The sequence below is a fragment of the Neopsephotus bourkii genome, unplaced genomic scaffold (assembly GCF_033783945.1).
Source record: "Neopsephotus bourkii isolate Nb327-2 ecotype Australia unplaced genomic scaffold, CSIRO-AGI_Nbou_v1 NB_125, whole genome shotgun sequence".
Classification (NCBI taxonomy): Eukaryota; Metazoa; Chordata; class Aves; order Psittaciformes; family Psittacidae; genus Neopsephotus; species Neopsephotus bourkii.
The window spans coordinates 25,386-50,346 of NW_026900642.1; the positions used below are offsets into that span (position 1 = coordinate 25,386).

At 59.9% G+C, this 24,961-nt stretch overlaps 3 protein-coding genes across 3 annotated transcripts; 1 reads left to right on the forward strand and 2 right to left on the reverse strand.

Moving 5' to 3' along the window:
- Positions 1-778: 778 nt before the first annotated feature.
- On the reverse strand, positions 779-5,682 carry LOC133219341 (B-cell differentiation antigen CD72-like). The gene is made up of 5 exons (XM_061366603.1): positions 5,474-5,682; positions 5,239-5,343; positions 4,117-4,431; positions 3,713-3,985; positions 779-906 (listed from the first exon to the last, which is right to left on the reverse strand). Exons 1-5 carry the CDS (start codon positions 5,616-5,618, stop codon positions 779-781), a joined length of 966 nt encoding a protein of 321 aa, XP_061222587.1. The 5' UTR covers positions 5,619-5,682.
- Positions 5,683-7,311: 1,629 nt separating this feature from the next.
- Positions 7,312-11,934, forward strand: CD72 (CD72 molecule). The gene is made up of 7 exons (XM_061366631.1): positions 7,312-7,518; positions 7,602-7,691; positions 7,886-7,975; positions 9,887-10,201; positions 10,394-10,542; positions 10,826-10,977; positions 11,712-11,934. The coding sequence occupies exons 1-7, from the start codon at positions 7,434-7,436 to the stop codon at positions 11,851-11,853; spliced, it is 1,023 nt and encodes a 340-aa protein (XP_061222615.1). The 5' UTR covers positions 7,312-7,433; the 3' UTR covers positions 11,854-11,934.
- A 1,391-nt stretch (positions 11,935-13,325) lies between these two features.
- TESK1 (testis associated actin remodelling kinase 1) lies at positions 13,326-24,542 on the reverse strand. The gene is made up of 10 exons (XM_061366643.1): positions 24,108-24,542; positions 17,878-17,999; positions 17,706-17,754; positions 17,338-17,484; positions 17,122-17,204; positions 16,708-16,798; positions 16,409-16,492; positions 15,894-15,983; positions 15,654-15,804; positions 13,326-15,252 (listed from the first exon to the last, which is right to left on the reverse strand). The coding sequence occupies exons 1-10, from the start codon at positions 24,324-24,326 to the stop codon at positions 14,222-14,224; spliced, it is 2,067 nt and encodes a 688-aa protein (XP_061222627.1). The 5' UTR covers positions 24,327-24,542; the 3' UTR covers positions 13,326-14,221.
- Between the last annotated feature and the right edge of the window lie 419 nt (positions 24,543-24,961).

Sequence of the window (24,961 nt, forward strand, 5' to 3'; positions counted from 1 at the left end):
TTGGATGGGGGAAAGGGTGAGTCCTGCCACTGGGAAGGAAGGAGAAACCTGACGTGTCAAGATGGGCAAGGAATGAGCCATGCTGAACAGGCCTGGGGACCCTGAGTTATAGGCTAGACAGCAGCATGTCCTTATGGTGGAGCCCAATGACACTGTGGGCAGTGGCGGCTGGAGCTCAGAGCTCCAGGGGCAGGGAGCCTGCTCCTATCTGGGCACCAGGGAAAGTATGTCTGGGTTCCCCAGGATAAGCCAGACATGGCAAGTCCTCGTTTTGCACGCTGGCTGAGATTGCAAGGGACCTTCTGCAATCCTATCCCCACCTCTGAGCCTCACTGTGCCTTGGGCTGGCTCCATCAGCCTCCTTCCACACCTCCTCCCCTGGGAGCTGCCCACGTTCATCTTAGCAAAGGGGTCCCTAACTCATCCTCCCCCTGCAGAGATACTGAGCGACACAGGGAGGGTCAGCCCTGGCCTGGGCTCCCCCCACAACCAGCATGGGGAAAGAGCTCCCTCCTCATCCCCCTTGGCACCTCAGATCCCACCATTATCTTAGGAATATTTCTCCCATGGTGGCAATATCTTAGGGATAATTCTCCCCTTTCCCTGGTGTTCCCAGGCCTCTCCAGTGCTTCCCCTTCTCTCCCACTGTTTCAAGGCTCCGTGCTGCACTCCCGTTTTCCCCATGGCCATGGGGCTCTCTTATCCAACCCTGTGGTCTCAGGAATCATCAGTACCTTTTCCTCCCACAGTCTCAGGGCCTCATACACCCCACAACGTCTCAGGGCTCCACAGCAGCTTCTCCATGCTGAAGGCACTGCTGCCTGCATCCTCCGTAGGCAAGGCCCAGCCCAAAGACCTGAGCAGGTGATGGAGGCAGGAGGAAGGGCAGGATGGGAGCTGCCAACGCTGAAAAAAAGGAACAGGCAGTAAATCCAAAGGACTCCTTGAAGAGGAGAGGTCGGGGACATCTCTGGCATTGACCCCCAGCTCCAAGAAGATGCAAACTTCACTTCTGGCACCAGTGCATGCTGGCAGCCTTGGGGAGCACAGAAGGCAGGAGCTGGGCTGTGTATCAGAGTCTTGGGTCACTGTGAGCTTCACTGGCACAGGGACACTCAGAGGAACAGTGCAAGGTGGTATAAGTGTAAGCTTGAGTATGAGAGAGGGTAAAAAGGTCTATTTCTGTGAGTCTTACTTTAAAATACAGACACCCTTTCCCAGTGCTTTGCAATGCGAGCACAGGGGAGGGTCTTAGGGTGTACCCCCAGCTCCTGTCTCCATGTGCTGTGACCAAGTGTACAGTCAGTTCTTCACTAGGAGAGGATGGAGAGTCTCGGATGCGCTGCTGAGCTTCAGGAACTGCTCACAGACCCACTGGTACATTATCTGTCAATTTGAAGTCTGCCTTTTGCCCTTATACGACAGTGGGCATTTAAGAAGATAAGATGGTAAGATAAAATAAGATCTAAGGTAGCTTGCATAGGAGAGAAGGCATGTCTCAGAGGAGTAGCAGCAGCATCCTCACTGTGGATGCTTCTTCCCAGTGCCATTGGGGCAGGCAGGAGAGTCTGAGGAAGGGCCACATTCCTCCCTCCCAGCCTCCCACTGCGCCACTTGAAGATCTGGCAGTGCACAATGTGGGAGCAGGACTCTGCACAGGGACCCTGCCTTGGGGAACCACTTGTTAGAGCATGTCACCACTGCGGGTGAAACGGCAACCTTCCTCTATGGCTAAAGGGCAGATGTTGGTGTCAAGGACTGCACCTGCAAGTAGAGCTGTTGGCTGTCCTGCCATACAACAGTGCTCTACACATCAGAAGAAAAGGGCACAACAACCCAATCCCAGAGACAGGACAGATGCCAGGGCAGTGCCCAGCACGTCTACCCATTGCGCGTTCCCAGGAGGTGTGCCGCAGGCTGCAGGTGACCTGTCAGTATGGGCAACAGGCACAGGGATGGGCACGGGTACCAGGGACCGACCCGCGTTTGCAACCCAAAGAGTTGTGGTCAATGGCTCGGTGTCCGGCTGGAGACCAGTAACGAGTGGTGTCCCTCAGGGATCAGTGTTGGGACCGGTCTTGTTCAACATCTTTGTCGCTGACACGGACAGTGGGATTGAGTGCGCCCTCAGCAAGTTTGCCGATGACACCAAGCTGTGTGGTTCGGTTGATACGCTGGAGGGAAGGAATGCCATCCAGAGGGACCTTGACACGCTTGTGAGGTGCGCTGATGCCAACCTCAGGAAGCTTAACCATGCCAAGTGCAAGGTCCTACACCTGGGTGGGAGCAATCCCAGGCACAGCTACAGGCTGGGCAGAGAAGAGATTTAGAGCAGCCCTGCAGAGAAGCACTTGGGGGTGCTGGTCGATGAGAAAATGAACATGAGCTGGCTTCAGTGTGTGCTTGCAGCCCAGAAAGCAACCGTATCCTGGGCTGCATCAAAAGGAGTGTGACCAGCAGCAGGTCGAAGGAGGTGATCCTGCCCCTCTACTCTGCTCTTGTGAGACCTCACTCGGAGTATTGTGTGCAGTTCTGGTGTCCTCAGCATAAAAAGGACATGGAACTGTTGGAACAAGTCCAGAGGAGGCCACGAGGATGATCAGGGGACGGGAGCAGCTCCTGTATGAAGATCGGCTGAGAAAGTTGGGGCTGTTCAGCTTGGAGAAGAGAAGGCTGCGTGGAGACCTCATAGCAGCCTTTCAGTATCTGAAGGGGGCCTATAGGGATGCTGGGGAGGGAATCTTCATTAGGAATTGTAGTGATAGGACAAGGGGTAATGGGTTCAAAGTGAAACAGGAGAAGTTCAGGTTAGGTATAAGGAGGAAGTTCTTTACTGTAGTAAGTGTGGTGAAGCACTGGAATGGGTTGCCCAGGGAAGTTGTGAATGCTCCATCCCTGGCTGTGTTCAAGGACAGGTTGGACAGAGCCTTGAGCAACACGGTCTAGTGTGAAGCAACCCTGCCCATGGCAGACGGTTGGAACTGGATGATCTTAAGGTCCTTTCCAACCCAAACCATTCTATGATTCTATGAATCTGTATGCCTTTAAAATAGCTTTCCAGTGCAATAGCTTTGGAGAACAACAGTATACAGGAATGTGGCTGTGCAGGAGGGAAAATGTGTCTCTGCTGTGCACCCTGCGCTCCAATCACTCTGATGTATGGTGGAAATGGTGTTCCAGAGTTACCACTTGGCTGGGAGAGGAGGGACGGTCTTGGACGTGCTCCTCACATCTGGCAGCTTCTCACAGATCCATGGCAATTTTCTCAAGCAGTCGAGTCTTTCCATTTTACCATAGGATATTCGTGGACAGACCCAACTTCTGTTCCAAGAAGGGAGGGAACACGTGAGAGGTGCCATCACCGTGCTCTCATCCTGCTACCACCATGCTGTACCCCACACAGCTGCAGCCTCAGGGCCCCTTAGCTTGGGCAGGAGGATCAGGCCACTGCCCTCGTTCAAGCATTAGTCCCATGTCAAGGACAGATGCCAGGGCAGTGCCCAGAGCATTTCCCCATGGCTGGTGAAGCTGCGAGAGATGCAGGTGTCCAAGATGGAACAACTTGCTCTTTATATGGCCATCCATACCTGTCCTCACGTGAATCGGGATGACCTCTGTATCTCTCCCCGACCCAGTACACGGCGCCATTCCCCTGCATGAAGAGTTGGGGGGAGAGAAGCTGTCAACCTCCTGCCCCATGCCCAGAGCCCACCGGGTGCCCGAGAGTCCTGGATCTGGCGGTGCCACCCAGCACCTCTGCAGCGCTGCTGCTGCTGGATCTGCCCACCCCAGCATTGCCCCCAGCCCTGCGGTGCTGCAGCCCCTCTGCTCTGTACCGGCGCTGTCCACGATGCCCAGTCGGCTTGGACCAGCAGCTGGGCGGATGTCCTCTGGCAGTATTGATGGCTGTCCCTCCACGTCTTGCTCTCCACGGAGATGAAGAGGCACTTGCCCCTGTAGAGCACCCAGCCCGAGGGGCAGCACTCTGGGGACAGGGGCACGGCTCAGGCGCTCGCCGTCACAAGGATGCTGGGGGGGGGCCCCATCCTGTCCGGGCTGAGCCCCTCATCTCCCCGGCAGCATCCCCGCCCGTCCCGCAGCCCGGCACGGCCCTACCCGTGTTCACGCAGGCGCGCAGGCTGGCCACGGTGCTCTGGCTGTTGTTGAGCTCTCCCTGCAGGCGCTGCACATCCCTGTGCAGCTCGGCCAGCTCCTGCCTGGCGCGCCCCAGCTCCATGTCCTGCCGCTCCAGCGCCGCTCGGCTGCTGTTGCCGTCCCGCCAGGCGCGCCCCAGCTCCGCTCTGGCCCTCCCCAGCTCCAGCCGCGTCTGCTCCAGGCGCTGCTCCCGGGCGCTCAGCTCCTGCTCCAGGCGGCCCTGCTCGGCCGCGTGCTCCCGGGAGGCGTCCCGCAGGCTGCGGGTGACCTGCCAGTCTGGGCACGGGCACAGGGATGGGCACGGCGCTGGCACAGCCGGGGCACGGGCACCAGCGCCCGACCCGCGCACCCAGGGCCATGGCGAGGGACACGGGATGGGGGTGCTGGGATGTGGGCAGGGACTGTGCTGGAGTGCCGGTGGGAAGGGAAGGGTCTGTGGGGGTAAGTGGAAGGGAGGCAATTTGTGGCAGTGGGAGGCAATGGGAAGGCAATGAGAAGAGAGTGGGAAGGAAGTTGGAAGAAATGGGAGAGAAGTGGGAAAGCAGTGCGAAGCAGTAGGAGGCAATGGGGAGGGAATGGCTACGCAATGAGAAGGCAGTGGGAAGAAATCTGGAAGCAATTGGAATGCAATGGGATGGAGTGGGGGGCATTGCAAGGCAATTTGTGGCAGTGGGAGTCATTGGGATGCAATGGGAGGGCAGTGGGAAGCAGTGAGGATGCTGGAAGAGATTGCCCAAAGAACTGGGAAATGCTTCATCCCTGGCAGTGTTCTAGGCCAGGTTGGACAGAGCCTTGGGCAACATGGTCTTGGGCAGGCAGATGTTGGAACTGAGTGATGTTAATGTCCTTTCTTACCCAAACCATTCTGTGATTCTACGATAGGCAGTGAGAAGCAGTGGTAGGCACGGGGAAAGCAATGCAGGCAGACAGGGAAGATTGGGGTGGCCAAGCCAAAAGCAATGTCAGCTCTGGGCCACCAGCCCCCAGCACCCCTCAGCCATGACACCCCCCAGCATCCCAAATCCCGTCCTGATCCTCCCGTTGATCTCCCCCCCCCACTTCACAGCCCTCACCCAGACTCACAGCAGGTCCCCAGGGCCACGGTACCCACCACCAGCAGCACCAGCAGCACCAGCAGGCTGGTGGCCAGCGGCCCCATGGGGACACGCCAGCGCCGGGGACATCGCCCTGCAAAAGGTGACATGAGATGAGATGAGATGAGCTGAGCTATGAGCACAGCATCACCCATGGTCCCACTGCCTCTCCCCACTGCCCACCCTACCCCACAGTATCTCCATGTCGGTGGCCGGGCTCTGACCTGGGCTGGGCTCTGCAGGCACCGTCCCCAGCAGCACGTTCTCGTAGGGGCTGTCGTCCTCATCAGGGGCTGGGGGGCAGGAGGGCACGGCCAGCGGTGGGGATGCTGTGAACTTCAGGTCGGCGTAGACCACGCTCTGGGCCATGCTCTGTGCTGCCCCGGCGGCTCTGGTGGCTCCTGCTCTCTCAGGGGTGCAAGAGAGAAGCGCAGCTGGTTTCTGCGGAAGTGTAAGTTTGCTGTGAGGTGCAGCAGGAAATCCCAACCTCAGGGCCCAGTGCCCTACCATTGGCCCTGACATCACCATCCTGTCCCCTTCCACACCCCCGGTCTGCTCAGGGTCCCCAGGGATGGCAGCACGATGCTGCGCTTGGTGTTGGGGTGCTGGGGAGGACTGCCAGATTCAGCTTACTGAGAGTCAACCTGAGGGCCTCCTTCCACATGGAAACATGTGGCTCTGGTGCTGGCCCCCTCCAGGATGGTGGTCCTCACTCTCTATATTCTGCTCCAGGGTTTAAGCATCACTGTTGCGCATAAATGTTTGCCTGATGCCTAAAAGGGTTTCCACATTGTAGCGTGAGCTCTTGCTCTTCTCTCCTTTCCCTGGCCACATCTTTCCCATTGTTCCAGCAAGAAGTATGGACCACAGGGAAAGCCATATCCCAGACATCAAAGGGTAAACAGTCCCCAGCGCAGTGCTCTGATGGCAGTAGGCAGGCAGATGCTATTTGCCCTTGGTAAACCCTGCTGAGCTTCCGCCAGCCTCAACCATGTTCTCCCCAGGTCTGGACTACTGTGCTCCCTTGGAGGATACGCTCCATCTCCTTCCTGGGTATCGGGTGGGAGTCGCTCAATGTTTGGCTTTGCAAACCTCTTTCTGTCCTCTTCAAAGCTGGCCATGATTTTTAGCTTTCTCCAGTGATGAAGGACTTCTCCTGTTCTTGCAGAGATAATGGAGAGCACAGCCTTGCAACACAACAACTCTTCTGCACCCCTCCATTGTCCGAGGAGCTGGCTGTGTCCAGATGTGCCCAGCTGTTCCCCACCTTTCTGAAACCTGCCTTTCTCTGGATGCAGTTCAGCAGAGACCTCAGAGATGCTGAGGGGCTGGAGGCTGGGGCCAAGGAGGAGATGCTGGGGTTGTGTGCTGGGGTTGGGAAGGCAAAGCTGGTGCTGTTACTCTGTGCATCTTCCTGGGAGGGTCTGAGGTGATGCTGTTAAAGGCAGAAGTTCTTTACTGTGAGGGTGGGGAGGCACTGGAACAGGCTGCCCAAAGAAGTGATAAATGCTCCATCACTGGAGTGTTCAAGGCCAGGTTTGGCAGAGACTTGGGTGATGTGGTCTAGGGTGAGGTGTCCTTGCCCATGGCATGGGGTTGGAACTGGATGATCTTAAGGTCCTTTCCAACCCTAACCATTCTCATTCTATGGTTCTATGAAGCCGAGTTCTTCTAGGAGGTGACCGGGGACAGGACAAGAGGCAGCTCCACAAGCTACATCACAGGGAAATTCCCATTCCCAGAGGCCAGAAGAGGACATCAGCATCCATGAAGCCCTCCATCCCTCCACAGAGCTGTCCCCAGCGCAGTGTGCTACTGTGCCCAGCCTGGCCCCCAGCTCCTTCATGGCCCAGGGATTTGGGTCTACCCTTACTCTACCACTGCCCCGACCTCAGGCCGTGCTGCCCTGGCCCTACCATGTGCTTGTGGGGACCATGAGCACTTTTGAGGTGTGGGAGGGGATGGGCCGGTGGTGCTTGGACCAATGGGAGGGTGCTGGTCCCCACAGCCGTGCCTCGCTGGTCCTGTCTGCTGCAGCTCAGAGCAAACTTCTGCTTCTGCAGGTGCTGCCCACACTTCTCCTTTGCACCCCTGTGGAACGGTGCAACCACCGAGGAGCAGGACCACCGCACGAAGGCATCCCAAGGGCAGGGTGGGAGCCAGCAGGGCTCAGGGCTTGCCCACATGGCCCAGAGCTTGGTTTATGCTGACCTGAGGGTTGCCAAAGTGATGGGGGGCCGGGGCATGGCCAGCCAGGCGCTGGAGTCAGGTGAGAGGCCATGGGATCCCCAGGCTGCCCCTGCCATGCCCATCCCTGTGGATTCAGCCTCTCTCCCTTACTTCCTCCAACAGCCCTTGGCATGGATGTGGCAGAGAGCCCCTACGAGAACATGAGGACAGCACCAGTGGCACAGGATGGGTCTGAGGACCAGCCCAGCACAGGTAAGTGCATGGCTGGAGCCCAGGAGATGCTGCCACGGGTCGTGGGAGGTGATTTGGGGTGTTCCTGCTCCCATTCTTGAAGAGAGGAAGCGCCCACACCATGGCACTGGTGCCACCACGCAGCGGGTCTGTGGGCTGACGGGGCTTTCCTGGCTCACCAAGTGATGCCTGCTGTGGTCTGCTGTGTCTTGCAGGGCACTGGTCCTGTCGGTGGTGTCTCCCTGCAGGGCTGATAGCAACCTGCCTGCTGCTGCTGGTGGCCACCGTGGCACTGGGGGTTTCCTGTGAGTCTAGGGGGGGAACTGTTGTGGGGCTGGGGTGGTTGGGCAGCATGGGGAGAGGGATGCTGCTGTGGGTGAGCAGGGATGTGGTAGAAGCATGCCCAGGCACACTCCTCATGGCTGAGTCACTGTGCTGTGCCACAAACTGGTCTGTATCCCTCACACACCATGTGTGTCCAGCTTGCCTTCTGTCACTCATCTTCCACACCTTGCTCTCTGGTTCTGCTCATGGCCCTTTCCTTCCAGACGCTGGTCAGCCTCCTATCACTGCATCCGCCCTGCGTCTGCCCTGCTCTGTCTGCTCCTACCCCCTGTCCTGCCTTGACCTGATCTCCCCTGTCAGGTCCTGAGCAGTTCCCTGCTGTGTCTTTCCCATCCTTTGGGATGGTCATGTCCCTGCCTTGCTCTGCACACCCTACTTCTCAAGCAGGGTCAGTTCCACATCCCCCTGCTTGGGCTGTCCCACTCCCTCCCCTTGCCTCCCACTCCCTTCCCGTTGCCTTCCATTTACTACAACTGCATTCCCATCGCCTCTCACTGCCTCCCAATGCTTTCCTGATGCTCCTACTGCCTTCTGCTGCCCTCCCATTGCCTTCCATTCACTACAACTGCCTTCCCATTGCCTCTCACTGCCTCCCAATGCTTTCCTGATGCTCTCCCATTGCCTTCTGCTGCCCTCCCATTGCCTTCCATTCACTACAACTGCCTTCCCATTGCCTCCCACTGCCTTCCCATTGCCTCCGTGACATCTTGATGTCCCCTATTGCCTTCGGCTGCCTTCCCATTGCCTCCCAGTGACATCTTGATGTCTTCTATTGCCTTCCACTGCCTACCCGTTGCCTTCCATTCACTACAACTGCCTTCCCATTGCCTCTCACTGCCTCCCAATGCTTTCCTGATGCTCTCCCATTGCCTTCTGCTGCCCTCCATTCCCAACCATTCACTACAACTGCCTTCCCATTGCCTCCCACTGCCTTCCCATTGCCTCCGTGACATCTTGATGTCCCCTATTGCCTTCGGCTGCCTTCCCATTGCCTCCCAGTGACATCTTGATGTCTTCTATTGCCTTCCACTGCCTACCCGTTGCCTTCCATTCGCTACAACTGCCTTCCCATTGCCTTCCATTTACTACAACTGCCTTCCCATTGCCTTCCACTGCCTTCCACTGCCTTCCCATTGCCTCCCAGTGACATCTTGATGTCTTCTATTGCCTTCCGCTGCCTACCTGTTGCCTTCCATTCGCTACAACTGCCTTCCCATTGCCTTCCATTCACTACAACTGCCTTCCCATTGCCTTCCCATTGCCTTCCACTGCCTTCCCGTTGCCTCCCAGTGACTTCTTGATGTCTCCTATTGCCTTCTGCTGCCTTCCCATTGCCTTCCATTCACTACAACTTCCTTCCCATTGCCTCTCACTGCCTTCCACTACCTTCCTGTTGCCTTCCATTCACTACAACTGCCTTCCCGTTGCCTCCCACTGCCTTCCACTGCCTTCCAATTGCCTCCCAGTGACTTCTTGATGTCTCCTCTTGCCTTCTGCTGCCTTCCCATTGCCTTCCATTCACTACAACTTCCTTCCCATTGCCTCTCACTGCCTTCCACTGCCTTCCCATTGCCTTCCATTCACTACAACTGCCTTCCCATTGCCTCTCACTGCCTTCCCATTGCCTTCCACTGCCTTCCCATTGCCTCCCAGTGACTTCTTGATGTCTCCTATTGCCTTCTGCTGCCTTCCCATTGCCTTCCATTCACTACAACTTCCTTCCCATTGCCTCTCACTGCCTTCCACTGCCTTCCCATTGCCTTCCATTCACTACAACTGCCTTCCCATTGCCTCCCACTGCCTTCCCATTGCCTCCCACTGCCTTGGGCTGCCTTCCCATTGCCCATCCCTGTGCCTGTGCCCGTGCCCAGACTGGCAGGTCACCCGCAGCCTGCGGGACGCCTCCCGGGAGCACGCGGCCGAGCAGGGCCGCCTGGAGCAGGAGCTGAGCGCCCGGGAGCAGCGCCTGGAGCAGACGCGGCTGGAGCTGGGGAGGGCCAGAGCGGAGCTGGGGCGCGCCTGGCGGGACGGCAACAGCAGCCGAGCGGCGCTGGAGCGGCAGGACATGGAGCTGGGGCGCGCCAGGCAGGAGCTGGCCGAGCTGCGCAGGGATGTGCAGCGCCTGCAGGGAGAGCTCAACAACAGCCAGAGCACCGTGGCCAGCCTGCGCGCCTGCACGGCCATAGGTGGGTTGGTGGTGGATGGGCACTGGCACCCCACTGGCTCTTTTGTCCACGTGGTGGGAACTTGGTGGTCTAAAGCTGTCTGGATGAGACGCTGAGCCTGTGATGTCTGCTGGGGTGATGTGGGGCTGTTCGTGGTCCTCACGCAAGGCATCTGTGGCTGAGCAAGCACCTGAGTGGTGCCCTTGCCCCCAGATTGCTGCCCTTCGGGCTGGCTGCTGTATAGGGGCAAGTGCCTCTTCATCTCGTCGGAGAAGAAGACATGGGAGGACAGCAGAGATGAGTGTGAGAAGAAATATTCTCAGCTCCTGATCACCAAATCCTGGAGTCGCTGGACTGTGCCGGTAGGATGCTGTGGGAGATGAGAGCATCCAGCCCTGGGGTCCTCAGGTCAGCCAGCACTGCCCCTGGCCTGCCAAGACACTGCAGGGTGGAAGGCTGATCTCTGCAGCACATAGCTGGTGGTGGACATGGGGGACAGAGGCTCTGACACACTGGGACGGTACCCAAACTGGAGCAAAGCACCATCTGTCCTGTCTCAGCCCCAGAGGCTTCCTGGGGAGATCACCACCCCATACAAACCCCACAGCACAAAGGCACTGAAAGGCCCCTTTTCTTCTTCCCCAGACCTTCCTGAGGAACACAGACATCCCATACTGGATTGGGCTACAGAAGAGCATCTTCCCTTGGTATGACTACGGCTGGCTGGAGGAAGAGGACCCCGATGAAAAGGGGGTCTCGGACGCCTGGTTCTGGGTGGATGGCTCCATTTATGAAAGGTACCAGGAGCACAGCCTCTTGTCAAAACCCCTCTCCTCCATCGTAGCTTTAGGAAATATTCTGAATCCCACTGGTAACCAACCCCAGGCACAAGCATAAAGAGCATCAAAGCAGTTGAGGCCAAGGGTAGGTGGGCACAGTGGTGCGATGAGATGCTTAGAGGAGGTGCAAATGGAAAGCCAAGACTTGGGGGGATATGTGCGGGGTATGTGCAAGCAGGAGGCAGCGAGAGGAGGCAAAGAGCCACCAGTTTTATGTGAGGCCTGGACAAACGGTTCCAGCACCACCTCTATTCCCTGTGTGCTTCCCTGCTCCAATCTGGAGGGAAAATCAGTGGCTTCCTGCCACGTGCACCCCTTCCCCAGCTCACCACCGCTTCCTCTTGCAGTGTCTGAGAGCAGTGGGGAGGAACAGACCCATCTGGGTACCCAGCCCCTGTCCCTCCGTCCACATCCTCACACTGAGGTCTGCATCCCACTGTACCCCACAGCGCTGGGCAGCTCCTCTTGACATGCACATGCCCTAAGGGAGGACCAGGACCAAGGTTCCTCAGCTGCCCAGGGAAGGGCAGGGATGCATCTGCTGAGGGTTCAGCTGTGAAATGAGTAGGGGAGGGTTGGGGATCCCCCCTTTGACTGCAGCATTCAACCCCTCCTCTGTGAGGGTACAAGAGGCAGCCTCAGCAGAGGGTGGTGTATAGGGCAGCCCCCTGATGTGTTGTCTCCCCATCCAGGCCATGGCAGTCGAAGTCAAACGGGTCCTGTGCCATAATAAGCCATGGGAACATCAAACCTGCCCAGTGCGCTGGTCCCGATGACCTGCACCTCTGGATCTGTGAGAAGGCAGCAGGGCCAAGCAACCCTTTCATGGGATAATGGCTGCTGGCCCAGCATCGCTGTGGTGAGTGTAGTGTGCCCAGGACAGGCTCTGTCAAGCCTAGGGAGAATGGGGCACATGGGGGGGGGGAGTATGGGGAGAGTGGGGAGCCTGCCATGTTGACTCTGTCCGATGGGAAGGGATGCAGGCCAGACAGAGTCTACCTCCATCCCTTTGTTGCCATGGCACCCTTTGAACTGCGGTAGCCCAGGAGGCCCCACCAAGTGTGGTGCAGCAAAGGGGCAAGATGGGAGAAACCCCTTTGCAGGCTGCTTTCCCAGCCCTGCTGCGTGCATCTCACCCTCTGCCTTCTCTTGCAGTACCTGGACCCCACAACAGCCTTTGCTTCAGCCTCACTCCACCCCTTCCTGGGATGTCCCATCCATGCGAGCAACCCGCTTCCCTCTCACAGACCCTACCCAGGTCCTTCCCAGTGATGCTCCAGCATCACACAGGCTGGGGAGGCGGCAGCAGTGGCCGTTTGCCCTGGCTGATGTGCTTCAGCAGAGCAGTACAGACCCCACAGCCCAGCCCCACACCTGCATGAGGTCTTCCAGAGCACAGGGGCTGGTGTGTGATGAGTGCAGAGCAGAGCAAGAGTTGATGATGCTCAGCACTGCAACACCCCCAGCAAAGAGCGAGCTGTGGTGCTGGCACATCAGGACATGGGACCGGGGACCAGCACAGCCCCACACCAGGACCGGTCCTCTCCCCACTGCAAGGACCTCCAGCCTGGCCCCATCACAGGGGCAGCTTGGCCATGGCTTTCACAGGACTGGGGAAGCAGCATCTTCAGCACCCAAGGAGGGAGGCTGCACCTCATCTGCGCTGGCTGTTGGGTTTTTTGCTAATTAGAATTTAGAGCAATGACCTTTATGATTGCACGATGCGGTGGTGCCTTGTAAAAGCAGCTTTGGCACTTGTGCTCGACCAACGTGCAAGACAACGTATCGGGACTTTAAATAGTCACTGCACATGTGCACATGTGAAGATTAAGCAAAACAGCCCTGATGTAACATCACCACCAGGCGAGAGCAGAGGAAGTCATGTTCAACCAGGCGAACATGTCCTCAGTTTATTATGGGGTCGTGAGTGCCATATATAGCTGATTAATTGCTATGTGAATTAGCTTGCTTGAAGAGCAGAAGGGTGTTAAAGGCAGGCGTTCTGGAGGTGGCACATGTCACTCCTCTGTCTTGTCCGCTGGCTGAACCCATTTGTAGCAATAAAGAGACAGGGCTTGTCTGCTCTTTGCTTCCTTGTGCACCATAACAACTCAGGGGCATGAACCCAAAGAACCTAGATAATAAAGGGGAATCAAAGCCATTTCAACCCAGATGGCCACTTTGGGGATACTGAGATCTTGGCCTGAGCCAGGCTGATTTGTGGTCCCCAAGCCAGAAGCCCCAGCCAAATGTGTGTAAACTCTCAGGGCCGCATCAGATGCACAAGAAAGAGACAGGAGCCCAGGTTTCTAGGACATTCATTTCTTATTGAACACTTTAAATAAGCCGTGTATATATTACTAGCAATTATTATTATTATTGATAGTAATAAAACCCACAAGAGTTCAGCATTCACCAGTGCATTGTGCAGGAGGAAGGAAAGCTGGCTCCCACCCTTGCCAGGGGCTGGGCAGCTCCTTCCCCCCTCTGCCAGCACCCTGCTCCCAACCCTGTGTGCTGGGGGCACAGCGGGTGCCGTGCTGGCTCAGCACCCAACCCCAGCATAGGGCAGGCAGGGGCAACCCCAGTGCTGGCAATCATCCCCGTGCACTGCTCCATGTGCATTGCCCCGCTCCTGCTAGCCTCTCCCCGTGTCAGGGGCTGGCTGTGCTCCCCACGCTTGTAGGGAAGCATGGGAACACCCCCCAGCCCCACAAGGTCCCCCAACACACGCAGACCCCCCGACCCCTCTTCCCCCAGCCCTGCTCACCCCCTGGGTACAGGAGCTCCCAGTTCTCCCAGGGCAGCAGGCTTGCTGTGCACCCCTCCACAACAGCCCGCAGAAGGGTGAGCCCTTGGGGAAGGGGGGTGCTGCACCCAGGGTTTGAGCCCCATGGGGCACCAGCCCTGCCACCCAGGCAGTGCTGGAGCACGCTCAGGGCTGGGGGGTGTTATTGCACTTCAGTCCCCAGCAGGGTCCCAGCCCACCCCACAGCTCCCCATAGACCCCCGAGAACCATCCAGGTGGGATGGGTGCCTGAGCTCCTCCGTGGCACCACAGTACCCGTGGCATGGGGCACCGCAGCCGCCGGTGGCCACCAAGCACTGAGCCAGTGAGGGCAGACCATGAGGACACAGCAGGCTCCTGTGCCAAGGGATCTGTGGGGCAGCTGGACTCAGCCTGGGAACCCCGGTACTACGTCTATGCCTCTGGCAGCTTCAGACCTGGCTCCGCCAGTACCGGCCCTGGGGCTTTCTGGTGGCGTAAGAGGCTCTTGGACTCACAGTTGAGGTTCTGGTAGTGGGGTGGGCTGGGTGCCGGCCGGTGGCAGAGAGAGAGGAAGCTGAAGCTGAAGAGCGTCAGGCAGCACCCAGGACAAGGCAGCACCTCATCCTGCTCCAGCACAGCACCGGAGCCGTGCCCAGGCAGCATGGCCGCACGCTCCGTCCTCTCCATCGCCGCCGCGCAGGGGATGCTGAGCTCGGAGAAGCCGTGCTCCAGCTCGCTGCCCCATGCCAGGGGTTTACTGATCACCACGTGGTTGTTGTTGAAGAGGAGCCTGTCGGGGGCCCGCGGCTCCGGCTGCCAGAGCCGGCCTCCCGAGGACGCCGTGCGGATGAAGTTGTTGTTGGGGGGTAACAAGGGGAGCTGCGGGGCGTGAGGGCTGTCGGGGCTGCAGTCCATGTGCTTCAATGGCCTGGCGCTGGGGGGAGAGGCTCGTCCCCGAGCTGGAGGTGGAAGGAGAGCCGGGGGCTGGAGGTCACCAGTGGGATGGGGGGACCCCACATCCAGCTCCAGCCCCCCCCTGCGGGGCAGCTCGGGGGAGGTGGGCAGCGAGTGGCACTTGCGGGGAGCAGCGGCGGGGGCCGAGAAGTCACACTGCACCTCCACGGCGGGCTCGGGGGTCACCGGGGTGCTGAGCTGCAGCGGGGCAGGGGGGGGCAGGTCGAACGTGAGGGAGATGACGGACTTGCTCGGCGTGTCGAAGAGCTTGATTTTGCCCCCCTTGAGGTCCTCGCGCTGGGAGAAGGGATTGATGCGGGGGGACGCCTCCCTGGTCCTGGCCCCGGCCCCGCTGTAAGGCTCCAGCGGCTGCAGCAGGGTGGGTGATTTCGGGGGGAACACGTCGGACTGGCTGCGGGATAGGCGCTGGTCCTGCGGCTGTAGGTGCTGTGTCGCCAGCTCGCGCAGGGGTGACTGCTCGGAGCGGCTGGGTACCCTCTTGGATGCCCCTGGATGTGAGCACGGGAGCTGGTCACCAGCTGCTGGTGGGGGGTGCTATGGGGTTCTGGGCACCCAACAACACAGAGGTGCACCCCAAGTGCAGACCTCATGCAACCCTGGTCTCCTTCCCCTACAGCTTCCAGGATAGGATGGGACACCCCACATAGAATGGTTAGGGTTGGAAAGGACCTTAAGGTCATCAAGGTCCAACCCCCCTGCCATGGGCAGGGACACCTCACACTAAACCATGTCACCCAAGGCTCTGTCCAGCCTGGCCTTGAACACCGTGAGGGATGGAGCATTCACAACCTCCTTGGGCAACCCATTCCAGCGCCTCACCACCCTAACAGGAAAGAACATGCCCCCTCCTTGCACACCCCCATGGCCTGTTCCCAGGGCGCCCTCCTACCAGTGAGCGTGGCTGCTGTCGCAGGCATGGGCAGGCTCTCCCCAGTGCTGAAGACGGTGTCCCCAGTGTCCTCGGCACCCAGCTGGTGCTGCAGGATGCCCTCCAGGCACTGTGTGATTTCCAGGAATGAGGGGCGGGAGGTGGGCTCCATCTGTGGGGAGGAGGAGGGGTTCCCGGTCAGATCTGCCCATGCACCCCACGCACAAAGGTAGGGAAGGGCAGGGGGGACGGGAGGCTCACACTGCAGCAGTGGAAAGCGAGCTGGAGGAAGGCCGCCGGGCAGTCGATGCCCACCATGGTGCGGAAGGTGGTGACGTCCAGACCAAAATCCTGAGTCAGGGAAAAGAAGAGGAGTGAGGCTGGGTCCCCTGGACACCACATGGGATCCGGGATGGCCAGGTCCCCCCCCTCCCTGCATTGACTGCATGTCACCAAGGGCTGTGGACCTGGCTACACCCCTCTGGAGGGTCCCCAAGTTGGGGCAAAGCTGGGGGATGCTGAGACACAGACCCTGCTCTCTGCCTCATGAGTGTCCCCTTCTCCCACCCAGGCTGACCATGGACTCTGAGGACAGGTTATAGGCAGAAAGCATCCCTGCCTGGGCAGCAATCAGGACACAGCGTCCAGCTCTGAGATGCAGGCAGCTCCTGCACACAGGGCTCTGCCCAGCACAGAATGGTCCCCTTCATTTGGTAAAGCAGTCCCTCTGCTTTACCCTGTGTCCCACCACTGTCCCCCCCATCCCAGGGAGTCACCTCAGTGCGGGGCAGGTAGTCGGGGTCAGCAGGGACACGAGCGATGGTCTCGCACAGGATGATGCCGTACGCAAACACATCAGCCTGCAGAGAGAAGGGGGTGATGGGGGGCTCTGCAGCCCCAATGAGATGGGCCCATCATTCCACGAACCCACAGCCTCCCTCCTCCCTGCAGAGCCATCCCAAGGGCCCTGCCACCCCACCACCCAGTTTCTTCCCTCTGTGAAGACCCAGGGCTGCAAAGCTCTGGCAGCACAAGCCTGGATAAAGCCCCAGGCATGGCACACACAGAGCCTCACCTTCTCGTTGTAGATCTCCCCTCGGAGCACCTCAGGCGCCATCCAGTACGGGGAGCCCACCACAGCCAGTGGCTCCTTCTCGCTGCCTTCACTGGGGGACATGGTGGGACATCAGGGACTACCCGCAACCCCCCTGCCCAACCTCCCATCCTCCCACTGGGACAGCCCAAACCACCACCTCCATCTCCCTCCCTCCATCTCTGCATACCCACACCTTCTCCATCCCCTCACACCTAGCCCCAAACGTGTCCCTCAGCCCCACACATCCCCACCACTGGGGAACACCCCCACTGCTCCCATCCCTGCCCTTCCAGCTGCATCCCAAACGTCCATCCCTCCCCAGCTCCTGCTGCAAGTGGCTGGGAACTCCTCACAATAACGATGGGGAAGGATGGGTGGACACTGCCCATGTACCTGTAGTTGGGGATCTTCTCTGCCAAGCCGAAGTCACCCACCACTGCTGTGTAGCCATTGGCCTCGCAGCGCACAAGGCAGTTCTGGGGGCACAGGAGGACCCATCACGTTGACTGCGCCATCCTCACTGCTCCCGGGATGGTGCAGCCAGCACAGCACAGCCAGCAACATGGGTATGGGATGAGGACGATGGGATGCCTTTGGAGCATGCTGTACCTTGGAGGTGAGGTCACGGTGGAAGATGCCCTTGGAGTGCAGGTAACGCAGGCCACGGGCGATGTCGAGGGCCAGCTTGACACGCATGGACCAGGAGAGGGGCACGGGGCTGTCCAGCAGCTGCTCCAGGTTCCCACCGTTGATGTACTGATGGGAAGAGCCAGGCCACTGCACCTCTGTGCCCCCCTTCCACCCATAACCAGACGCCCGTCTCATCCCAACACACCTCCCAATCACCCCACAGCACTGCCCCACAGTAGACTTTGCCCTGCGCACATGCCATGGGCTTGAGAAAGTGTTCCCACATCACTGTCCCCTCCCCAACCCTGCAGGACCCCCAAGACTCATGGACATCACTCTGCTCTCACCTCCGTCAGCGCATGCAGTTGTCCCTGGTGCACGCACACCCCCATGAACCTGAAAGGCAGAGGGGACCTGAGCATAGCCACGGTGAAGACCAGCCCTAGGAGCTCATCCAGAGCCGGCAGTACCTCCAGACCCCTCAGGCTGGGGAATAGGGGACACCGGGACAGGTCCTACCTGAGGATGTTGGGGTGCGAGAGGCGGTTCATCAGCTGCACCTCCCGCAGCATGTTGCCCCTGTTGCTGGTCAGCTTGTTCATCTTCAGCACCATGACCTGCCCCGACTGGCGGTGCCGTACCTAGAGGCAGGGGGTGCAAGAGAGGCTGAGACCCATGTGTCCCTGCAGCACCCCCGCACATGAGGCACAGGGCACCTCAGGGATCACTAGAGCTAAGGGGGGGGGGGGGGTGTCTTCCAGTACAGCAGCACCCCCAGTGCTGATGATGAACATCCCATCCTCCTTGGGGCACCCTGCTTGTCGTGGTCTCCCCATTCCCCCATTCCATATCCATTCCTCCCAGAGGCTGCGGCATCTCCACGTTGTGACCCCAACCCTGCTGCAAGGCCAGGCAGATGCAGGATTGGGATACACCATCAAGCATCACAAAACCAGGGTATTTCTGGGTCAGCATCATGCAGCCAGACCCTACCAGCATGGGTTGGAAGACAGAGGGTGCATATTGCCCCCCCGGAACCAGACCAAACACTGCTCCAGAGCATGACCCCAGCCTGGTGGGGCACAGCGCTAGGATAAGGCTGTATATTTAGCCATCCCCAGCCTGACGCTGTCATGCGAGCTGGAGCCTGGTCCCTGGCCAGGAACAGCAGCTGGGAGCATGGCCAAGCACGGACACTCCGATCCTTCACCCTCGGCACGTGCGGGACAAGGGATGAGCACGGGATTCCCTGTCCCAGCACCATGCTGGGGGGGCTGGGGGAAGGCTGAACCAGTGCCGAGTGTCCCTTCCTGAGCTGGGGGTGGGATGGGACCCCCCCTCGGAGCAACAGCCGGTGGTGGGGACAACCCATCGGATCCCAGCTGCCCCCCCGCGCACACGGAGCAATCACGGAGGCGCAGGCATTCCTGGGCGCTGCCGTCAGCTCCCTGCTCTTCTCCTTTTTAGTCGATGCTGGTGGAGGCTGTGGCGCTGGTGCCAGCCCCTCCTCACCTCCCTGGGTGAAACATGGGGCTCCGGGTGGAGGTAGGGCCCATAGTGCCCCCCCATCCTGCTTTCAGCTTGGCTTCTGTCCCCATTACAACATCTGGAGCGCTGAGCCCTCCGGGGCTCTCTTTCCATCCCGCAGCTGGCATTGCTTTGGGAAGCAGTTACCCTAGGGTGCATGCTGAGATGGGGACCCATCCAGCACACAATACCCAGGGGATGGGCAGCAGTTTCCCCACCAAAAGATGCAGGGGGAAATCAGTGCTTTACAAAGATCTAAAAGTCTGGGTGCACCACGGCGAGCCCAGCCACAGGCAGAGCAGTACAAGAGGCAACAGCCCAGCCCTACCCAAACCCACTGTGTTACCAGCAGCTCACTGAGATCATGGAGAGGGTCAATAATTCAGTAGTTGCCTGCCTGTGGGTCTCCACTCTGGTTACATGTGTCTCACCTCCATGATGGCCTACAGGCACGGGCCATGTGGCAGCAGAGATCAGGATGGACCCTGGACAAGCAAGAGGTGAGGGGACACTCCTAACACCTTGGATCCCCATCCCAGCCCACTGCCACACCAAAGGAGAAGGGAGGATGGGTTTCCCCATGCCTCCTCCTTGCTGAGCACTGCACAAGGCTCCTGGGATCAGGAAGAGCCCATCCCCAGGTGCTCCACGTGTGTGGATCACAGCACCCATGGCGCCCCATCTAATGACAACACAACTCCTCCCCATGCCCACCTCCCTGCTCACCCCACTCCCTGCAGGGCCTGGCACAATGTCCTAGGGCTCCCTGCCCACATCTACACTAGCAGGCAGGGAAAAGACCCCCCCACCTCCTGCCCACCATCATTTCCTCCTTTCCACCCCATCCCCAAATGCAGGGCAGCATCAGACACAACATCAGGGCTCCCAACCTCTCCATACCCCTGGCGCTGGGTGCCAGAGCCCAGCATTCCCAATGGCAGCGCTGCTCTCTTCCCTTCCCACGCCGGCAGGACTGGCTGGGTCGGTTTGGCTGGCACAGGCAGCTGCCAGGCGCCAGGACCCGGTTCCACAGCACTGTGCCCTGCTGGGATGTCTGCGGGCGGCGATGCTCCGGCGCCGAGCCATGCGCCCACGATGGGAATGCCGTGTGGCACGCACAGTGCTGGCCGTGCACTGTGGGGATGGCTGTGTCCTTGCCAGCAATGGCATCTGTGCAGAAGGGAGCAGCCCCCAGCTCAGCCCCACACGGTCAGGATGTGCCTGTGGATTCCTTCTGGTTAAGAAGCCTCCTGCCACTGCAATAGGCTGGGTGAGTGCAGCCCTGTGGGGTCTAACGCATGGAGGACAGGGAGGGTCTGGTGAAAGTCCCTTCCCCAGGATTTCTCCCATGTTAGCACAGCCCTGTCCTGATGCCCTCCTTTGTGACCCCCTCCCCAGGGGCATGGAGGGCTGTAAGGACAGCCCCAGCCCCACACCCATGGCGCATAACCTCCTGGAGAGCATCCGGTACCCTGAGCTTGCTTGCAAGGTCCTATCCTGCTGCTCCCCTCACATGCTTCATGCTCAAGGCCACTAGAAGGGGTTATACCCCCTTGTGCTGCCCACAGCCTCCCACATGCCCTGACCAGTTCACCCAGCCTGGCCCCAGCCCAGCACCCTCTGGAAGGAGGTAGAGCAGAAGAGGGAGCAGCCCAGGACCCCCAGGCAGGATGCAGCCCGTAGCCAAAGGGGCTTCCTTCCTACTGCCACCCAGGGAAGGCAGTGGGCAGCAGAGCCTCTCTGGGCAGCACAGCTGGGTCCCCCCTCGCCTCTCCACACTCTGGCATGGAGCCCAGGAATCCCAGCACATTCCCGGGAGCTGAGCTCAGCCAGGCAGCCACGCTGGGGCGCAGGGGGAGGACAAGCCACTGATCCCCCTTCCAGACACCATGCAAGCCCTCAGGATGCGACACAGCCCCTCCATCGTGTGCTGCATGGGGGTACCCATGAGCTGGGGTGCAGTGGAGTGTCGGTCCCCATCCCATCTGTTGGCAGCACGTGGGGCTGGGGGATGGGACAGGGCTGGCTGCGGGCCCCAGCCTGGGCACAAGGGATCTAAGCTCTTTTAGCAGCGGAAATTAGAGTCTTATTTAAAGAGCATGCTAATCAGAGCGAGCAGACGGCCCGCTCCCTCCCCACAGCCGGTGATACTGTCTAGACATGGGGTGAAAACACCACCGCCACCTCCCCATCTGTGGGTCTCAGCAGCCAGCTCCCCTGCACCCTGTGCTGGGGATGGGCTCACAGCCCTGTTTGCTGCCCATCCATCCCCTTGTCCCACCCTGGTGCTGGCAAAGCACAGTCATGCAGGGACATCATCCTGCAGCCCTTGGCCTGGAAAGCCCAGCAGGGAAAGATGGGGGGGGGGGGCGGTAAATGAGCTAGAAACACCACCAGTAATCCCACAGCCACGAGAATCCCAGCAGTGCAACAGGTCTTCTACCGTATGGGACTGGAAAACCTGCTCATTGCACAGGAAAGGCAGAATCAGTCAAGACAGGTTCCTCCAGGGCAGTGAAAGCATCACTACGTGCTCCCCACAAACACTTGAGCACCCCGTGCTCTCAGGAACGGCTCCATGGGCACACCAGCAGCACCAGAGCATCACCAGTGTTCACCACCAAGATCAGAGCACACCCAGCGATAACACAGCAGAGGCGCCAGCAGGTCGCCAGATAACATAAGCACAACACATGCCCAGCACCCATGTCTCCCCAGTGGTGACAGCAGGGCCAGGGCTGCTCCCAGCCTTCCCATGGCTGGCTGACCTTGGTAAATCCACTTCCTCCCCGCCTGCCTTGGGTTCTCCATCTGTGTCGTGCTCCTCCACCCTCCTTTGTAAACCAATGCAAGGTCCGCTGATGAAGGACAGCAGATAAGAGGGAGCTGTGTCTCCACTGGGAGTAAATGCAAAACCTCAGAGGTTGGTGGGAAGTGATGCTGAAGCTTTCTCCCAGGTTCTGTCCGCTCTGGGAGCTGGCCCCAGCACCATGGAAATGGGGTGCTTTCCCAATGGTCTGCACCATGGGAAGCAGTACGTCCAAGAGGCTGTGCGAGAGCAGGGCACATAAAGTTGGATGAGTGAAGACCTCTGAATACAGCCCCCCAGAGAGTGAAGCCAGGATGCTGCTTGCACCCCTGCATCTGCTGCGGACCACACTCGGTAAAGAGAGGGATTTGGGGAGGAGATGATGTCTGGCACAAACACACCTGGGCCAATCTGCTCAGTCCAACAGACTGATGGTGAGAGATGGAGAGGTGGCTCACTGCACTGTTTCCTTCCACCTGGAAAACGGGTGGGCCTGCTACCTCTGGAATCTCACAGGGAAAGGCAATGAGAACCAGCTGCTGCAGAAGGAAACTCACTGCAGCACAGAGGGGAATCAGCTGGGAACAACCCCCAGGGCATCATTTCATCACTGGTGTCTCCCGTTTGTTCTGGACAGCCCTTCTGGAGAAGCACTTGGCTCAACCCAAGGGCTCAGACACACTGAGTCCTTTTGGGTTTAATGCTGGTAAGACAGACACCAGTGCCCCAGCATCGTGGCTCCTGTGCACACCAGCGCAGAGCTACATGCACAGGGAGAGAGAAGTTCAGGTCCCCTCCCCGTGCCCTGTGCCTACCAAGGCTGGAATGAGGCAGCAGCCACAAAGAAGAAGGGGCTGCAAGTGCCCACGGCCATGGAAAGCAGCAGCAGGAACAAGGGCGGTGGGAGGAAACCGGGTCCTGTGCTGCCCTGCCAAGCTCCATCCTCCTCGCACGCTCAGGCAGCCAAACCCCAGCTCAGATCACGGGCCTGCCCCACCATCCTGCTGAGCTCTTGGACTCAACCCACCACGCGACCACAAAGCCCCATCTGGCCCCCTCCTGGCCCTGCCTCCTCTTCAGCAAGCACACACATCACCACCTCCTGTTGCCTGATCCAGCTCCCCCCCCCCCCCCAACCTCCACCTGTCCCCCAAATCCCACATGGAAGTGGCCCCATGAGAATATGAACAACAGGTTGAAGAAGGAGTGTTTTATGGCTCCCACAGGGCCTGGGAAAACAAACAGCAAGGCAAGGAGAGACCATGGCCTGGCCGAGACATGGGAGCATCCATTATTAAAGAGCCATATCCACACTGGCATTATTAAATGCCTCCCTCTGCTCCGAGGTGCTGCCACATGCTCCAAGCCAGAGATCGATAGCAGGAACCCAGCCAACAAAAAGGCTCTGCAAGGGAAGGAGAGAGCACGAAGGAGAGGGACCCCTCTGCATGCCTGCCATGGCCCCTTGCACAGCACCTCTCTTATGGCTGCCCAGCAGCCAGGTCTTTGAGTGTCCCTGCTGAACGAGGAACAGCAGCAGGGCTGGAGAGGAGACCCCAGGGTCCTGTTGGGACATGGATCCTCTGTTGTGGTGGGAGGTGGCAGGGGTCCTGCCCAGCCCAAAGCTGCCCTTTGAGGGTGGTGAAGCCACCAGAAGTACAGCTTAAGAGGAGCCCTTGCCAAGGAGCTTGTGGTGCCTTAAGTGATGCCGAGGACGAAAACAAATGCACACCCCCCCCATGGACGGGGAGAGGCGGCTGTGGCAGCGGGGCAGGGCACAGCCCCATGGCTCTTGGCAGGGTACCACCACCATGCACTGCCGGGACACTGCGCTCCCCACCAGCACCCATGCACCCCTAACCAGGGTAAAAGCCACACGCAGCCATTCCCACTCCGTCAGTCCCAGAGGCGACAGAGGACAAAGACAGCTACGGGGTCCCAGCCGCGGCCAGCCCCATTCAGGGTGCCCCTGGCTCCCGTGGAGCATCCTGCACACCCACCTGCCCAGCACAGGCTGGAAACCACCCCGGCCCGGCTGCAAACATCACCTCCATCCCCTGCCATAGGCACACTCCAGGTCTGCCAGGCTGTTAGACGGGGGCCCCCGGGACCGCGACCCCCGCCACCCCACCGCTGCTTCGGAGCGCTCAGCCTCCCGGGAGGTAAACACAGCCGGCGCTGCCGTCCCCTCCCCCTGCACGCAGGGACGGAGGTCGAACACCCCGGAGGCACCGGGCTCCCCGCACTCCGTGTCCCCGCATCCCCATCGCCCAACTACGGTGGATGGGGGGGGGGGGGGTCGGTCCAGATCCCCCCCGTCCCGCACCCCACCGAGGGCCTGCGCGGGAGCCCGAACGCGGGACGCCCAAACCCGCCGGGGTGACACCGCCATCTCCGCTCCCTCCCCGCACACCTTGAAGACCTCGGAGAAGAAGCCGGCGCCGATCTTCTCGCAGTAGAAGTCGTCGATGCGCGCCAGGGTGGAGACGGCGCTGCGCAGCGCCCGGTACGAGGAGGGCCGCAGCCGCCCGCAGCCCAGCCACGGCCCCGCCGCCTCCCCTTCGCCCTCCCCGGGCCGCCGCGGCAGCTTCTCCCGCTCCATGTCGGTCCCGCCGAGCACCTCCAGCGCCATTCACATCCCCGCACGGGCGCGGCCGGGGCGCCGCCGCCGCCGCCACCGCCTCCCCTTCGTCCCTTCTTGTCCCCTTCCCTCCCGCCCGCCCTCCGCCGCCCCCCCCGGCCCCGGGGCGATGCTCAGCCGCGGCGGCGCGGGGCGGGCGGCTCAGCGCTCATGGCCCGGCGGCAGCGCCCCGACCCCCGCCGCGGCCCGGAGCTGCGCCTCCGCCGCCCCGAGCCTCGCACAAGCGGGGCGGAGCCGAGCCGAGCCGAGCCGGGGCGGGGACAGCCCTTAACTCCTTGGGACCCGCCGCCGCCGCGCCCGGAGGAGCCTCAGCGGTAACCCTGAGCATCTCAAGGACGTGGGGGCTGCCCCATCCCTGGCAGTGCTCAAGGCCAGGCTGGACGGGGCTTGGAACAACCTGCTCCAGTGGAACATGGCCCTGCCCGTGACGGGGGATTGGAACCGGGTGAGCTTTGATGTCCCTTCCAACCCAAACCGTTTCATGAGTACATGATTCTATGATCTGACCTCCCCATATACCTGCAGCCCCACCTCACAGTGTAGTGGGTCCAATTCCCCCGCACAAGCTGCCTCTGCTAGAACGGGTCCCTTTGGTACAGGCTGGGATGTCTCCTCATAGCCATCAC

Coding starts and splice junctions, on each gene's coding strand:
- CD72 (XM_061366631.1), top strand. CDS start 7,434: ATGGCCCAGAGCTTGGTTTATGCTGACCTGAGGGTTGCCAAAGTGATG. Junction 7,692..7,885: donor TGAGGACCAGCCCAGCACAG/GTAAGTGCATGG, acceptor TGTGTCTTGCAG/GGCACTGGTCCTGTCGGTGG. Junction 10,202..10,393: donor GCGCGCCTGCACGGCCATAG/GTGGGTTGGTGG, acceptor CCTTGCCCCCAG/ATTGCTGCCCTTCGGGCTGG.
- LOC133219341 (XM_061366603.1), bottom strand. CDS start 5,618: ATGGCCCAGAGCGTGGTCTACGCCGACCTGAAGTTCACAGCATCCCCA. Junction 5,344..5,473: donor GCCTGCAGAGCCCAGCCCAG/GTCAGAGCCCGG, acceptor CACCTTTTGCAG/GGCGATGTCCCCGGCGCTGG. Junction 4,432..5,238: donor CGTGGCCCTGGGGACCTGCT/GTGAGTCTGGGT, acceptor GCCCGTGCCCAG/ACTGGCAGGTCACCCGCAGC.
- TESK1 (XM_061366643.1), bottom strand. CDS start 24,326: ATGGCGCTGGAGGTGCTCGGCGGGACCGACATGGAGCGGGAGAAGCTG. Junction 17,755..17,877: donor TCGCACCCCAACATCCTCAG/GTAGGACCTGTC, acceptor TCTGCCTTTCAG/GTTCATGGGGGTGTGCGTGC. Junction 17,205..17,337: donor ACCGTGACCTCACCTCCAAG/GTACAGCATGCT, acceptor CTGTGCCCCCAG/AACTGCCTTGTGCGCTGCGA.